We start from the raw sequence: 16,676 nt of genomic DNA, 5'->3' as shown, positions 1-16,676 counted from the left end.
GTCTTCGTGCAAGTTTTCAGCGCAATATTTGCGCATACAGGAAACAGCCACTCTTAAGATGTTTGCTAGGATTTATTTACAGTTCACTGAAATCGCTTCATCTTTTTCTAGTTTAATTTCTCTTATATATGACTACGGTAGCTTTATATTGTGTTATTAAATAAACAAAAAAATTGCTTTTTGGAGTATGCTGCATTCAATGACTGCTGATAAATCTGACTGTCACGAAATTAAATTTCAAAATATTCGGATAAATAACAAAAAACTAATCTCATAAATATAATTTAGCTTACAAATGGAAATATTACTATATAAAGATTATAAGTCAACTATTTAAGCACACGGTATATACATCATACAGGAAAAACTGGCATTCAATGGGGGGCTGCTTTCTACTCCTGCTTTACGGGTTATAACTGAATGCAACGTATCACGTGACCGCATCAGACAGCTCACAAGATGAACACTAACATGGCGGTGTGCATAGCTGTGATCGCAAAAGAGGTAATGATTGTTGTTATATATCACAGGTTTTATTTCCGTGTTTTGGCCATAGGTTAACCTTATATTGATAGACGTATCTAAGCACATGTTAGCTTTGTCTGAACGCAAGTTTAAATGCACCAACATGGCTATCGCCTAGCATTAGCTAGATTACCTGCTGTTACAGTTTTCTGAATCTTTCCCGAGCAAGTGCTACAAAGACGATGCCTTTAATGTTTTTTTTTCTTGTTCTTCTCTACATTTGTATGTGTTTTTGGCAGAATTACCCGCTATATATCCGCAGTGTTCCCACTCAAAATGAGCTGAAGTTTCACTACACAGTACACACCTCTCTGGATGTGGTGGAGGAAAAGATCTCAGCTGTGGGCAAAGCCTTGGGAGACCAGAGAGAGCTGTACCTGGGTCTGCTTTACCCAACAGAAGACTATAAAGTGTATCCTTTACTTTTAAGTAATTTTACTGTTTGTTTTGGTGGGAGCTATCCGTGTACTTACATCACGTTTCTTTCACTAAGGATAGAAACGTGAAAGATGTGAAATGACACATAAGGTGAGAGTATGATCTCACCTTAGACTAATTATCTTATTACATAAAATATAAATAAACCATTACTCTTCAAAATAGTGTACAGAAGTATTTGGCCACGCCCATTTCTTTATATTTTGCTGGGAAAATCCTAACAAGCTATTAATAAGTCAGTATTTTGTATGACCACGTTTATTCTTCATCAGAGCCTGAACCCTTAGACAACCTTTCTTGTAATCATCTTTAAACACTTTTCCACCAAAACCATTTCAGATGACTGTGTGGCAAATAATGGGTGGATCCATGCTGAAATCCTTATAAACCAGACTTCCAGATTCTTCTCTTATCATTCTACAAAAGCAGAAGTTGTCTTAGCTGGAATGTTTGGTCTCAATGTTTCCTGAAGAAAACAGTATCCTTGACTTGTAAAATAGATATGGGTATGTGACCAACTCCAAGGTGAAATTTGTAATTGTTGTTGACTCATCAAATACATCTTTGCGGGATAATGAAATAAGAAGTGTAAGTTGAGTTTGCTAAGCATCTACACATTTTCAAACAGAGCTGGATTAAATAGAATCCTGATGACAATTAACCTTACATTTCAAAGTTTAGGATGCACTGTACACAACTAGAACACAATACTTGATTACGTCTTGTCGAGATGAACATAATCAACTTTTTGGGACTTAATTGGAACATTTCTGTACAACGGACGCTGGTTTCATTTTCAGATGTTCAGGAAGTTGCACAACTCGTTTACTGACGTTATGTGTAACCCGTTCCACAATCCTGGAGACACCATTCAATCCAAGTGAGTATACGCTGATGTTGCATTTGATGTCCCCCATTTATACAGTGATGTTTAACCAATAATCGATCATCCTCCAGGGCCTTCGATGGGATTGTTTCTGGAATGATGGTACAAACTGCCTGATGAATCTTTTACCCAGTCTGCTGATCCTCCACTGTACATACACACCCTTTATTTTATTTACTTGTTTCTTTAATTATGAAATACAACTGTAATAAAACTGAACTGTTAGACATCACTGTGTGTTATTTTACTACAAGTGGAACACCAGATCATTTTTATTTATTCACATACATAGCAAAGAACTTAAGTTATACATAAGGGGAAAATTTGTAGATTACATTGCAGGCAGCAACACAAAACATTCATCAATTTGTAAAAACAGATGCAACTGCATAACATTTCGAGGATTGTCCCATGCATTCACAGCAACATAAGCTAATAAAGCGACATCTCTGAATTATGCACATCTCACCTTCATCACTGTGGTCATTTATGCACCTCTCATAATTACCAACTTGATAATGGATGGAAGAATGTTTAAAATGACTTGTGTCACTTCTATCCTCCAACTTTATGCTGCGGGTAGACCTAGCGCTGCTGGGGGTAGTGCTGTCCACTCGACCCTGCCCCTAACTCCTCTGATGGTGGCGTGATAAGCAGCAGACATGGGTAACGTTTAGATGTCTGCTCATGGTAGTCCATGTGTCCCCACTGTCTTTTCCCCACTGGGGCTCCTCCGTAGTAAGGGTGGGGTGTTTGATGTTGTGGCCTGTTCGACTGGTAACGGAACCTGCCTCGAGAGCTGTTATGGTATCGGGGTGGACGGTAGCCACGACCTCTGCCTCTGGAGTGGGCGCCTCTGTGCCCTCCTCTATCAGTGGTGCTGATGCCTGGCATGTTAGTCCTCTTGGGCATTACCTGCAAGACAAAGGAGGCTCTTTACTGGTTAGGACTAATTTGGTTAAAAAGACAAACACTGAACACACCCAAGACCCTTTGGTGTTCTATTTTCACTTCCAAACAGGAAGTGGGGTTATGTCCAGTACACACGGCAAAATATAATTTTCCCAGTCTATTCCTTTGTGCTAAGCAAAACAACTGTAACTTTGTTCCAACCAAGAACAGTACAAATTTGTTTCTTCCCAAGCAAGAAGGTTATTTTGGTAGAATCTGATGCCACCTGAGATCTTCTCCCTCTTATGGTGCTGCAAGCTGTGCATGTACAACAAATGTACTGAGATTTGACTGGCATTATTGTGCACCTGAAATCTGCACGTATTCCGGGGGGGGGGACAAAAAAAAAAAAAAAAAAAAAAAAAAAAAAGCATAGTACTCCCTCACCTTTAAGACTCTTCCTCTGAACAGAGTCTCATGCAGTCCAATGGCACTCTGTACAGAATCTCGATCGGAGAACTCAATGTAAGCAAAGCTGTGAAGATCAGAAAAGATAAAAAGCACCAATTAGATATGGAGCCAACCTTCATGTAGGTGTATGCTATGATCAAACAATGTTAGGCTGCAAAAAATAAAAAAAAATATAGATATATAAATACAGACTGAACCCACCCCTTAGGATGGCCGGAGAACCTGTCACACAGAATGGTTACTCTGTTGACAGGACCACAGCCATTGAAGTGGATCTCCAACTCATCTGCAGTGGCTCCATAGTCTACCTGAGATTTATTCAGTGTATTAGACCAAAACTGTGACACCCCCCCAAAAATATCCAAGTGTAGAAATAAATGTTCCTTACATTTCCAACATAGATAGACCTGTTGTCTGCGTCTATCCTCTCCTCGGGAGTCATGTTGTAGAAAGGTCCTGTGGAGGAAACAGACTTTGTCCACTGCTTTTGCACATGCAACACAGGGAACGTGCAGTCTACATGAGTCATGCTAGGTGAAACTAACAATGATTACATTCACCAATATTATCTCTTTGACAATACACATCTCAGTCTGGCTCTTCTCTGACTGCATCTCTGCTCAGAGCAGGAACCAAAGAGGAGGATGGGGGGGAGGGAGACGCACAGAGGCAGAAAATAGCCACAGGCAGCGAGGAGGACACTTCTGGTTCTCTGGGGCTCACTGCTTCGTCTCATTGGGCAGTGATGAGGCACAACACTCGCAACCACTGTGAAGCGTCCCAGGTGTTGGCCAGATGGAGAAGAATGTGGTTATCTCACCTGCCTGGAGGCTGTAATGCTACACACACCTGGCTAAAAATACACTGTTGAGGCTTCTTGCATGCATTTAGCTATGCAGCTATACAATGTGGTACAATAAAGCACCGCTCCACAGATGAGATGCAAGCTGTCTCACCAGACTGAGGGCTGCTGGTCAGGAGCTGCATGTCCACTGCATCACACCTCTCCTCCTTCAGTCTTTCCGATTCTTCTTCCATCTCCAGCTCCTGCACCCTGGCCTTGATGGCCAGCAGCTCCTGTGACACAACCAAAAAAGTAAACTTGAAGAAACTTTGGACTAAAGTAAGACGCTCAGCAATGATAGCAAATTAAACAAAAAACTTTTAAACAGATGCAGAAACATTTGAATCTTATGGGTAGTAGTACAATTAGTGCTCGCCAACAGCGACATTAAAACAAAATTAGACATTTTTTTTTTTATGTTCATTTGCAGTTTGAGGTTAGAGGCCGGACAGATTTTGTCAAAAGGTACATTGGCATCTTCTGGAGGCTAGAGGGCATTGCTTATTCCTACTGGGTTAACTTTAGTTGGGAACCTTCCCAGATTCACTGATCTGAAAGTAAGCTTGTTGTCTGACTTGTGATACAAAGATACTGATTTTTTTTTTTGTCCCTCCTATGTTCCCAATATCTATGGCATATTTACATATACATGAACTAATCTCCCTGAAAAAAAACAAACATGTTCAAATTGAGCTGTCCTGATATTTCTGGGCAGCAACGTAATCTAATCACGCCTGAAGTGCAGCACAAAACGTAGCTATAACCGCACTTAACCCGGACCTACAATGCGCCGAGTGGCCCAGCTTTTCACTCTGCATCTTAGATGTGGCTCAGTGGTGCTCTTATCACACAACGTTTGTCGGGGATATACAATACGACACTGCGTTTGCGCTCGTTTGCCTAGCGTGACGAGCTTGGTTTATTGCACCGCGTCGACATATAGCACACAAGCAAACAAATAAGCCGTGTCAAACCTGCTTTTTGCCCACCGCCAGCACAATAATAGCCCATGCTCACCGGGTCCTCTGTGAATAGCTCTCCGATGGACTCGCCCTCGAGGTAGCCGTACTCCAGATGATTTTCCGCCATGCTTACTGCTCACACATAGCATCTGCAAAGCTGACTGCAGCTTGCCAAAACCGCCACAGAAAAATATCCCTGACAGGGAGGAACCCGGTGGACGGTCCGCAAACAAACGCGACTGCACAATTTGAGGTAACCTAATAGATATCACCTGTGAGTGAGGCGCATGGCGCGCGGGACTGATTGACAGACGAGCGCACGTGAGCGCGGTTTTTCTTTTGTGTGGAGGCTCTTCCTCTCAGTGGCGTACCTACTGTACGTGGGGGCCATGGCTGCCCCCTACACTACACACACACGCATACCTCACCACAGTTTACCCACACGAGTGAACTAGTAAAACTATAACTACAAAAAGCCTGTAAAATGATATTTGCGCATCCCATTCTTCATTGTAAAATTAGATTTATTTTATACATTTGAAATCACTAGAAGTTTCTAATAATGAGCTACACAGGCCGCTAGACTCCCATTTTACATTTGTTTTAGCAGAAATGGGCATGTTTATTGCTTGGTTTTAAAAAATAAAGCTCTCTGTAGTTTATTTTTCCCTGATAATAACTGTATGTATAAACCACCCAATTCAACTTTATGTACGGGGGGCCCTTTGAGCAACACTTGGGTGTCTCTATATCTGTCTTATAACTATAATTTTAGTTCATTTTAGTTACTGGTCTGAAGTGAACCTCCTGACCTCTCTCTGTTGTTGGTGGCTTTTGGATTATTATAACTGTGATTATCTGTCGAAGCTTTCCATCCATCCTCTTAAGCTTATCCAATTCAGGGTCACAGGGGGGCTGGAGCCTATCCCAGCTGCCATAGTTTGAGAGACGGGGTGCACCCTGGACAGGTCCGACAGACAGACAGACAGACAACAACTCAGACTCAGATTCACACCAGGGAAAAACCAGTTAACTAAGCCTGAAGAACTGCATGTCTTTGGACTGTGAGAGTACCCAGAGAGAATCGGGGAGCTCATGTAAACGCCACACAGAAAGCACCCATCCACATAGTGGATTCAAACCTGGGACCTTTTTGCTGTGAGGCAAGAGTGCTAACCGACAAAGCTTTCCTCTTTTAAATGTTATTTATAACCTATCTGTTTCAGAAGTCTGAAATCTGTCCTCAGGGTTTGTTTTTTTTCAGTGAGTGAAGTTCTAACAATCTTTTATTCATAAGTTTTCACTGATTAGCAGGTATACCTACGTGATAATATAAAGTCCAACCCCAGGAACACTCCAGGTTTGTGTCTGTGAATCACATCTCCAATCCAGTTTTGTTCCATACTTCGCATTGCTTCAAATCACACCCTCACTCCCTATCTGCTCCACCACTGTATAACTATACAAATAACGCGAATAAGAAAACAAAGAATGAAAAGAAAAAGACTTTAAAGATGAGCCTTTAGAGACTCTATAGTGCCTCTCTTGGCAAAGCAAATGTATTTGGCATAACAATGCATTTATGTCTGCTTGCTAAAACTGCAGGACAGGACAGATTAAAAAATAATAAAAATAATAACATTTTACAGAACAGAGAGCTACTTCTAGAAAGCTTCAAAAAAGCTTCAAAATACTCCACTGCATTTGGTGGAGTATTATCTGGACTGGGTACAATCAGCTCAGGTGACCCTTACTAAGCTAGTTAGTGTTAGCTGATAACATATAAGTCCAAATATTTTTAGATGTGGTGATGACCGTTAGAGGCATCAAAACTGTGCCCCCAAACCTATGGGTTATGTCACATCTTTTATATACAGTTAGGTAGGTTTGACAGTTTTCTGTACACCACTAAAGTGGATTTTAAATCAAGAAATCAAGATGTGATTGAAGTGAAGACTTTTAGATTTAATTCAAAGGTTTTCACAAAAGTAAAGGAATTACAGCAATTTTTATACATAATCTGCCATCCAAATGTAATTATAAAAACTGACCTAGTTTTAAATATAAGGTTTGTTTTCAATACATGGATGAAAATCCTTCGCAAACAGCGTTTGCCTGAAGTCTAGAATTTATGGACATCACCAAATGCTGTGTTTCCTCCCTTGAAATGCTCTCTAAAGCCTTTACTGCAGATACATAGTTGCTGCTTGTTTGCGGGTTTTTCTGCATTCAGTTTTGTCTTCAGTAATTGCAAAGCATACTCTACTTGTTTAATATTTGGCAACTGACTTGTCATTGAAGAATATCATATTTATTTACCTTGTGAAATTCTTGGGTTGCTTTTGCAATATGATTCTAGTCATTATCATTTGCACCGTGAAGTGCTGTCCAATCAATTTTGCAGCACTGGACTGAATCTGAGCTGAGAGTATAGCCCTGTACACTTTACAATTAATCCTGCTACTTCTATCAGGAGTCACATCATCAGTAAAAACTATTGCTGCTAGTTCCACTGGCAGCCACACATACTCATGCCATAACATTACCATAACCATATTGGACAGGTAATGTCATCGGATCATGAGCTGTTTCTCTCCTTCTCCATACTTTTCTGTTTTTATCGTTCTTTTACAAGTTCATCTTGGTTGCATCTCTCCAGAAATGTTCAGGCTCTGTTAGATGTTTTCTGACCCTCCTGTTCTTCAGTGGTTTGGACCTTAGTATAAACCCTCTGTATTTCCATTCATAATGGCACTTCTTGTTTGTAGACCTTGACAATGATACACCTGCCTCCTTGAGAGTGTTCTTGACAGAATATTGCGATCATTTGCTTTGGTTATACTCTGTGGTCTCCCAGGCGTCTAAGCAGTGCTAAGTAGTGCACCTTTTAAAGACTGTACCAGACAATAAAGTTGCCCACCTTTGGCCACTAATGTTTTTCATATCTCTCTGTCTATTTTTCAGCTTGATGGCTTCCTTCACTTGCAACAACATCTCACATGGAAAATTCCCATGACAACCCATATAGAAAAGATATATATAAATCTTATAAAATTTTTATCTGTCTTGTATGAAACTTGTATGAAAAGCATACAAGAGTGAAAACACATATAAGATCCCTTGAAAAATTATATAATGAAACTTGTATGTTTTGTATACTTACTAAAAAAATATATGAAAGTAATGAGAAAGTGGCCACTTTCATGAGTAAATCATGTAAGCCTTATATGATTTATATATGATTTACTCATGAAAGTGGCCACTTTCATGAGTAAATCATATATGTTTTTACTATTTCTTTTCCATATGGGAAGTTACCAAATAGGTTCAACACTTGGTATTAACTCCAAATTTTGTTTTTGCTTAATTTCTCATAAATTAACAAGGGAACAGACTTCACCAGTGAAACAGCCTGCCAGCCAGTTACTTTTAACAATTTGAAAATGTGGGACTGTGTATAAAAAAAAGCTGTCATTCCTAAACAGATAATGCAATATTTCTTGCAAAACCCCTTGAAAAATAAAACTGAAAATGTGCACTTAAACCATATCTTGACTGTGGTGCTATACAGAAGCAAAAATACAGGGAAAAAATGTGTAACTGTGGACCTAACTGTAGTTTCTATTGGTGTCTCTAATAACAACAATATCACATTGTTGTCCTGAAGTGTCTCAAAAAGAAACACCAATGTATGAGGAAGAAACATCCGCTCAACTTTGTGCTGAACATTGGAGGGGTCAGGATCTCTGTCTAAATAAATAAATAAATCTGGGTAAATTCCCAGATGATTAAACATGCAACTATTTTGCTTGATAATAACTGAAATGAGTAAAGAAGATCAACAGCCGATTTATGCAAGATAGGAAGAACCAGGCTCAGGGAGGGGTGGCCATATGCCGTGACCGGTTGGGGGTGATGGAGGGAAGAAAAAACTCACACATGGAGTGTCATTAATGTCATTTCTACAGGAGCCCTGGGAAGGTTTGGATAACCTTAAAAAATGTAAAATAAAGTTCAGCGGTTTAGATGTAGGGAGGCAAGTCCAGGATCAACATTGCATCTGACCAATCACTTTGTTAAGGTGTCATAGCTTTGCAACTTGGAAAAAACCTGCCGATGCCCACTGAGGGAAAAAAAAATATCCAAAAACGGGGTCAGTTAAGGTCAAGGTTATGGATGGGGGTTGGGATGTGATCATGAATGGGTTTAGGGTTACTGGGCTATAGTATGATTCTATCGGATTAGGCTTATGTTTCGTATGTGGTGTTATGGTGTTTCCACGTTACAAAACTATGACATCACTACAATTTGATTGGTCTCTTGTGTTGTTGAACCTGGGCAAATATTAGATTTGTTGACAGACCAGTCCACCGTGTGCCTCATTATAAGAAGGGAAGAAATTGATTTTTTTTAAAAAACCTAGCAGGTGATTCAGAAGAGGTTAAACGTATAATAAGATTTACTCAGACTATTACATTTACTTTAGTATAAAATCCAAACCAACGGACAGTGCACAAAAGACCTAAAAAAAACAGCTGGTGGGGTGGAAAGGGACAGCTCAGGTTGAGCAGTCTGGAGAGAGTTAGAGAGGCAAGGCTGAGATGATTTGGACATGTGCAGATGAAATAATAAACAGGAAGACCAGACAAAGGATGTTGAAGATGGAGCTGCCAGGCAGGAGGAAAAGACCACAGAGGAGATTCATGGATGCAGTGAAGGAGGACATGGAGAGGGTTGGTGTGACAGGGGGAAATGCTATGAATAGGGTCAATGGAGGCAGGTGTAAAGATGGAGATGGAGTGATGCAGCCGAAAGAAGAAGAATTAGTAGAAGAGGTGATTTTAACATGAGACCAGAGTTGTTTAGTAATGTTTTTGTGTGTCACTGTTGTAATATACTTACATAATCTTCATGGTATGTCTAGATTTTTTGGTGATATGTCAACATTTGGGATGATGACACTGTGTTAATAATTATTTAATAACAATGGATCAATTTCATTTTCTGGGCATGTAATCTTAGAATATTCCCACATTTGAAAAAGACAAGAGAGAACAGCAATGAATACTTCATTTCATGTTTTAATTACACAGTTACATTGTTCAACACAGACAATAACCTGAATTAGAATGTTTTACAGCTTCACACATCCAACAGAGCGAACAGTTAAAGAGCGGTATTAGCAACAGGGAGGAAAGCATGCAAGAAATAAATACAAATAAGAATTGAATTCTTCTGGCACAGTTTACTTCATCTAAAAATGGCAACAGGACCGTTTGAAGAGGGAAATTAAACAAAAGGGAAAAGATCTTCAAAGCGCCATCCTTTCCTACAGAAACATGTTTTTCTGTAATAATGTATTGCACATTACAGTATAGAATGCTTCCCTACACATAAAAAACCATAAACCTTTATTCAGTTTATGTAAAGATAAAAACAAGACCATCCTGAGCCATGGCTTTTGGGAAAACAAGTTCTGTATCCACTGTTTGCCACCTTAGCTTTCTACTGTAGCTATATATTGGAGCCTGTTTCACAGGAAGGACAAGTCAGCGTCACATCTGATGAGCTTTGAAGCTTCTCTGGTTGGAGTTGGGAGGAACAAACACCAACCTGCTAATATCTGTCTTCTCTAAACATGTGTTTTGCCCATATCATGTACATAGTTAAACAAATAAGACACATGGCCAATGCAAAGTGTTTGGAGACCCTTGGATGGTATTCACAACAGCAGAGCCCTTATGTGTTTGCCATATATAATATCTTCACAGAGAAAAGTAAATGACACCACAGCACTAATGCACTAATTGCATTTGTTTCATTACCCCAGCTGATCTTCTGTATCCTACTGTCCACTGAACCCAGGAGGAGTGAAGGACAATTTTGCTCTTTCCTGTGCAGATTCGAACTGCAGTCTCATATCTCACGCAATCAATCACAGCTGACGTTCTCTACTGCTGGGACATAACACAAAAATTAGAACCAAAGCGAAATTGAACTGAGATGGTTGTAGCTTTTGGTTGTGTTTTGGTCATTTATAATGGTCTGTTGGGTTTGGCTTTGTTTCGTTTATCTGAGGGCTTACTCACAGACATGGAGGCACACACACGAGCAGCGCGCTCGAAAGATGAACGGAACTGCCGCCACAATGTTGCGTGGATGTGGATGTTATAGAAAAACGTGTCACTGTACTGCAAAAAGCTGCTGCTACATACTGTGAATCAATGTGCCACTGTACACGGCCTGGGATGTTTCATTAAAGCTCTGAAGGTTTCAAGTAGTTTGTACAGAGACATAAAGAAAAAAAGACTTACAAAAACACACACACACAACCATATGCACACACACGCACACACACCATGCATTCATTTTTATCTCTGCAAGGCTTTGTGACTGTAAGAACACGCAATCAGTAGGCTGTTTGAAAGGAGAGGCTTCTATTATTTTTACAGAAGCACTTTTCAGTATGTAGACAACAAGCGCTTTGATTGCTTGAATAATAATTCTACACTTCTGAAACTCAGCCGGTTCATTGAGGGCGGTCTTCACTCCTGGGCTCTGAGCGTGTGTATTTCAGACACTTTGGTTAACTGGTGTAGCTGAGCTCTAACCTTTATTACTTCTGGTCTGCTGATTCACACCATTTCAGAACCTACTATGGCAATACAGGAGTACTTTGGTCTGTGCTTTTATTGGTTTTGGACAACAAATGGCATGTCATGGTCAATTCTCTGATCGGTTTGGTAATACGGAGGTCTGACTGCATGTGTGCCTGTTACTAAATTCTAGCAGTATCAGCTTTTTAGTGGGATGTGTTTTAAAAAAGAAAAGAAAAAGAGAGACACTAGGGTCTGAGAGGAATAAATAGATTTAAACATTATGAGTAAAGACAGTTCTCTACAACGCTATTTCCTTTTATGACGACTTTTGAGCGGGCATGTGTGTGTGTGTCCATGTCTGCTCTCAACCCAGCTTTTCAAAGTCCAGGTTAACCTCTCCTGGTGGTTAGCTGTATGGTCACAGGAGGTAGCTAGTGTGAAGGGAGGGTTGTGAGCAGTGGTTTGTGGTAGTAGTGGAGGAATTCGACATCAGGGTAAAAGGAACAAGTCACAGAAAAAGAAAATAGGCTGAGGTCAGCGCCTTAACATGGTAATTCTAACACACATACATAAATGCTACACACGAATGAAGGGGTACCTTGCAGCTTATGTCATTTGAAATATGGTCTCAGATAGTCAAAAAAAAAATCAATCCAACAAAAACTAAAAAGTAACAAAGAGTTTTTGTTTTCCCATGCCCCAACTGCAAAAACAAAGTTACTCTTTTTTCCCCATTTGGTCCAAGCAAAGGACGCCAAGCATGTAAGCTATACAATAATCAATATAAAATATGCACACACATTTTTTTCAAGGCTTTTTGACTGTTTAGTATTCTCGTGTTAACCTTATTGCTGAGGCGTGTGGGAAAGCCTGGAAAAGAAAAAACAGCGCGAAAGAAGTCGTGCTACTCTCTTGGCCTGAAACTAAAGACCTGCCCCCCACCCCACCCCCACCCCCAGGTCAGCAGCTTATACTCAAATTGTTTCTTTACAAATGAACAATAAGCAGCGAGGAGTAAAGAACAACATTTTAAAGATTGGGTATCAAATTAGATTTGTCATGTACTGTAGCTTAACACTGGCGTATCGCTTAATCCTGCACCATGGGAGAAACAAACACTGTTAACCACATGCACGCAGACTGATGAGGACCAAGAGAGAGAGGATCACTACAGGGGCGCTGGAGCTAAACGGCTGGTAAGAAACTGAGTGCTTGACGTGATGTGTCAAGTATGACATTTCCAAAAATTGGTGTAAATGAGAAGAAAAAAACAAACTAATTGAGTTACCACTGAGCCTTTCTATTAATACACACTGTTGAGTCACCTACTGCAGGATGCAGAGCTGTTTTGCCACTGTTGCCAACAGTTTCCTCCACTCGGAGTCACATGACACTTTGATTTGAGTGAAAATTGAAAAAGTGTTTAACTTGTATGAGAGAAAAGAAATTTGATCAATTTTAAAAACAAATGTACTGTGAAAAAAAATCTGGACATTAAACTTTAAAGGTTTCTGTTATTTGGCAAACACATTTTTGGACCTCTTTAAATACTATGTACATTCACATTAAGTTACTGATGTTACTTTAAATATATTTATATGTATCTATATTATATGACACCCTATGGGCAGTTGCTGAGGTTCCATTCAGTAGCTGAATTCTCTTCATATTGCACCTCCGTCCTCTCACTGTCTTACAATGCGAGCAATACAAAATATTCTACAAGAGGGGTTTCCATCTCATTGATATAGATTCAACAAATCAAACAATAAGTACAATGCAGGCCTTCCTCTCATAAACAAAAGCGTCCTTGCTCTGTCTTCACTGCTCAACCCGAACTCAAAGGAGGAAAGTGAAAGGTAGCAAAACAAAAACAAAAGTCCGTCTTTCCGGATATACACAAGGGCAGCACGTGTGGACATCAGCAACAAGAGACATTATTGAAAAATGAAGAGAGGAACGATATCTACAAGCGGGTTCAGCCCTACCCGTGGGGCTTGCTTTGTGGCTCTCTGTCCAAAGCCAGCGGAGGGGTAGGGCACATGTGAGTCAAGTAGTTGGGGAAGAACATGGAAGGGAGGAGAGGGGTGAGGGGAGGTAGAAAGAGAAAGGAGAACAAAGTCTACACCGCCCTTTTTTAGGCTCTGTCTTGTGTTTATCATGCTTTGGAAAAGGAGGGAGTGAATGTAAAGGTAATTCCTTCAAAGATCTCCTCGCTGTGGAGCGTAAATTAAAAACAAAACAAAAAACAACAAAAACTTACAAACAATCCTTCCACGTATCTCCATAGTTTGTAATGCCATCTTGGACAATGTTTTCAAGCTTGTGTTGAGGTTTTTTTTTTCTGTTTCGGCAGCTCCTTTGCCATGTACACACCATCGTCTCCTTTGAGGCTGTGTAGCTTTTTTCCTTCCTCTTTGTCCTCTCTACCATTTAAACAAAAACACACTGTTGCAGGGTTTCCATCTATTTCATTAAGTCTTTCTTGTAGGTAAGTTCAGAGCATTGTCCATATTCACTAGTCTGGGCCGTCTCTGAGGAATCGCTGTACTTTTACCCAGACTGCAGGAGGCAGCTGCACATCAAAGCAGGTCACAGTTTGCTGTCTCTGGGTCCCGTTTTGCAGCTCCTCTGCAGCCCGGTCGTCTCAGGGCTGGCTTATCTGCTGAGGAGGTGATGTTGCTTTGTGTTTGGTTACAAGATGAGTGCTTCTCTTTATCGCTTACTTACTCACTTTGGCAGTGTAATACAAAGGTTTGGATCATGTTATTTTTCATCTTTGAAATCATTTGGGTTCATAATGGTGCAGAGAGGTGAGTCCGGTGTAGATTTTCTTGGCTCGCTAGCAAGGTAGTTAGCAGTTCAAAATTAAGTTATTTTTTTCATATCATTACTGTTATCATAATCAACATCAGCATAATCGTTATTATTCTTTATTTAGAATATTTGGACTTCTCTTTGTTTTCCCTTAAAGCCAGAAAAGAACTTTTAATAAATACTAAGTTGTGTTTCTGAGGAATTAATCGCATCCCAACTTTTACCCCTTCCCTCAAAAATAACAAAAAAGGTATTATGCTCCTTGCCTTTCTCCAATAGGATACTAGAAAAAGTCCCACATCTGGGAACTGTTTGGACTGTTAGTGCACATCTCAGGGCTCATCTCATTGGTGCTAAATTAAAGGGAAATCCTATCCAGGTGCTAATCGGCCTAGTCATCCCCCATTGATGCTGCCTCCTCACAGCCCTTATAGTGGACATTATTTACCATGCTTACGTTACTGAGGGCAAATCTTCAAGTCAAAGCTCATGTTCTCAGCAAACACATCTGATATGTTTCTTCAACAGAGAAAGGAGACACTGCACTCGTCATGCTTTACACTACATTGAACCCCAGACCACAATCTTTGTATCTGTGGCTGTAAAAGAGAAAGTATTCTGGAGGAAGGTGAGGAAACAAGTCCATCATCAGGTTAAAGAGAAGATGTTACAGATCGGGATATGAGGGAAATAAGAGGTAAAGGAGGGGACTGGAGCAGTTTGCGATGAAGATTCCTCAGTTTGGTTTTGTGTGGAGTGTGAGCGCTGTCACTTCGGTATGCAGGGAGGGGACGAAGTTCAGACGTCAGCGAGAGGTGGCATCCAGTAGTGCGGGGGTGGCTGGAGTTGTGGAGCGAGAGGCACTGCTGGAACTACTCTCTTTGGGGCTGGCAGAAACACTTCCGCTGCCGCTGCCGGCCCCTCCCGCAATACTGCTCTGGGCTGCGAGTGACAGGGGTCCTGGAGGAGTGCGCTCGGAGTGAGTTGGGGGCGCGCTGGAGGAGGCGGAGGAGCTGGAGGAGGGGGTTCCTAGAGGGACACTGCTGCCCCCTGGCAGCCCCTGAAGGCCTTGACCACAGACGTGGTGGTGCTTCTCCCAGTCTTTGTGTTGGCAGAAGGAGCCACAGTAGCGAGCTGTGTTGCAGCCGCTGCACGTCTCGCTGGCTTTCCTCCCACAATTCCAGCAGCTCTGTTGAGACAGTAGGGAGAGAGTGGGTCGATAAAAATAAGTCTATTTTGTACTCAACCAAGCAGAGTTTACACTTCCTAACGCTGCAACAAGAGTCTAGATTTGCCAGCAGGAAATATGTTATTTCTCCACTGCATTACCTTAATATAAAAACAGTCAAATGTCACATGTCTGAACGATTTCAGACCTGTGGCACTCACCCCCATTCCCGCCAAATGCCTGGAGAGACTGGTCATTAAACACATCAGAGCTGCTTTTCCACCATCTCTGGACCCGCACCAGTTTGCATACAGGGAGAACCGGTCAACTGAGGATGCGATCGCCATAGTGCTGCACACATTATTGAAGCACTTGGAACACTGGAACACCTATGCACGGCTCCTCTTTGTAGACTACAGCTCGGCTTTTAATACCATCCGGCCATATAAACTCCGTCCCAAACTCCACCAACTGGGACTCAACTCCTCTCTGTGCAACTGGATTGTGGACTTCCTCACTAACCGTAGACAGAGTGTCAGAGTGGGTAAGAACACCTCTTCCACCCTTGTGGTCAACACCGGTGCCCCTCAGGGGTGTGTTCTGAGCCCTCTGCTATACACTCTCTTCACCCATGACTGTATTTCCTCCTGCGCGTCCAATCTCATTGTTAAGTTTGCCGATGACACCACAGTGCTCGGACTTATATCCAACAACGATGAGACAAACTACAGGACAGAGGTGCAACAACTAGAGTCATGGTGCCACGACAATAACTTGGTCTTAAACACCAAAAAGACCAAGGAGATCATTGTAGATTTCCAGAGGAAGGGTCATAACAACCATCTGCCTCTCTTCATTGGTAGTGAGGCGGTGGAGAGGGTGAGCAGTTTTAAATTCTTGGGGGTAACTGTGACTGAGGACCTGTCCTGGGGCAACCATATCACCTTAGTTGCACGGAAGGCCCAACAGCGCCTCTACTACCTGAGGAGACTGCGGAGCGCACACATTCCCAGACCTCTGATGTTGAACTTCTACAACTATGCCAACAGCAGCGTTCTGACGTATGGATTTCTAG

The 16,676-nt window shown here is 41.3% G+C and overlaps 3 protein-coding genes across 11 annotated transcripts in view; 1 reads left to right on the top strand and 2 right to left on the bottom strand.

The window, feature by feature from the left end:
* Window positions 1-363: 363 nt before the first annotated feature.
* trappc2l (trafficking protein particle complex subunit 2L) lies at window positions 364-2,076 on the top strand. Its single transcript, XM_085402829.1, has 5 exons — window positions 364-504; window positions 765-937; window positions 1,464-1,551; window positions 1,764-1,843; window positions 1,921-2,076. Exons 1-5 carry the CDS (start codon window positions 460-462, stop codon window positions 1,964-1,966), a joined length of 432 nt encoding a protein of 143 aa, XP_085258955.1. The 5' UTR covers window positions 364-459; the 3' UTR covers window positions 1,967-2,076.
* Window positions 2,077-2,088: 12 nt separating this feature from the next.
* Window positions 2,089-5,388, bottom strand: pabpn1l (PABPN1 like, cytoplasmic). Of its 2 annotated transcripts, none has more exons than XM_085402819.1 (6): window positions 5,030-5,388; window positions 4,168-4,288; window positions 3,600-3,667; window positions 3,413-3,519; window positions 3,188-3,275; window positions 2,089-2,764 (listed from the first exon to the last, which is right to left on the bottom strand). In XM_085402819.1, exons 2-6 carry the CDS (start codon window positions 4,247-4,249, stop codon window positions 2,435-2,437), a joined length of 675 nt encoding a protein of 224 aa, XP_085258945.1. In that variant the 5' UTR covers window positions 4,250-4,288; window positions 5,030-5,388; the 3' UTR covers window positions 2,089-2,434. The 2 variants fall into 2 exon arrangements, with proteins under 2 accessions (XP_085258945.1, XP_085258937.1); XM_085402811.1 differs by having other exon boundaries at window positions 5,073-5,386.
* A 4,702-nt stretch (window positions 5,389-10,090) lies between these two features.
* The window catches only part of cbfa2t3 (CBFA2/RUNX1 partner transcriptional co-repressor 3), a 46,632-nt gene continuing 40,046 nt past the window's right edge, over window positions 10,091-16,676 (bottom strand). For all 8 annotated transcript variants that reach the window (XM_085402757.1, XM_085402759.1, XM_085402760.1 and 5 more), the window contains one exon: window positions 10,091-15,622. In XM_085402757.1, the coding sequence (XP_085258883.1) occupies window positions 15,239-15,622 (384 nt within the window). In that variant the 3' untranslated portion in view covers window positions 10,091-15,238. The remainder of the gene's footprint in view (window positions 15,623-16,676) is intronic.

The sequence above is a fragment of the Rhamphochromis longiceps genome, linkage group LG1, assembly GCF_057381845.1.
Source record: "Rhamphochromis longiceps isolate RC_006_pf linkage group LG1, R_longiceps_female_GT1.1, whole genome shotgun sequence".
Lineage (NCBI taxonomy): Eukaryota > Metazoa > Chordata > Actinopteri > Cichliformes > Cichlidae > Rhamphochromis > Rhamphochromis longiceps.
The sequence above is the reverse complement of the archived record's forward strand: the minus strand, read 5'-3'. Positions and strand labels throughout refer to the sequence as shown.

Coding starts and splice junctions, on each gene's coding strand:
- trappc2l (XM_085402829.1), top strand. CDS start 460: ATGAACACTAACATGGCGGTGTGCATAGCTGTGATCGCAAAAGAG. Junction 1,552..1,763: donor GGGATAATGAAATAAGAAGT/GTAAGTTGAGTT, acceptor TTTCATTTTCAG/ATGTTCAGGAAGTTGCACAA. Junction 1,844..1,920: donor GGAGACACCATTCAATCCAA/GTGAGTATACGC, acceptor ATCATCCTCCAG/GGCCTTCGATGGGATTGTTT.
- pabpn1l (XM_085402811.1), bottom strand. CDS start 5,144: ATGGCGGAAAATCATCTGGAGTACGGCTACCTCGAGGGCGAGTCCATC. Junction 4,289..5,072: donor AGCTATTCACAGAGGACCCG/GTGAGCATGGGC, acceptor GTTGTGTCACAG/GAGCTGCTGGCCATCAAGGC. Junction 2,765..3,187: donor TCAGAGGAAGAGTCTTAAAG/GTGAGGGAGTAC, acceptor TTTGTCTTGCAG/GTAATGCCCAAGAGGACTAA.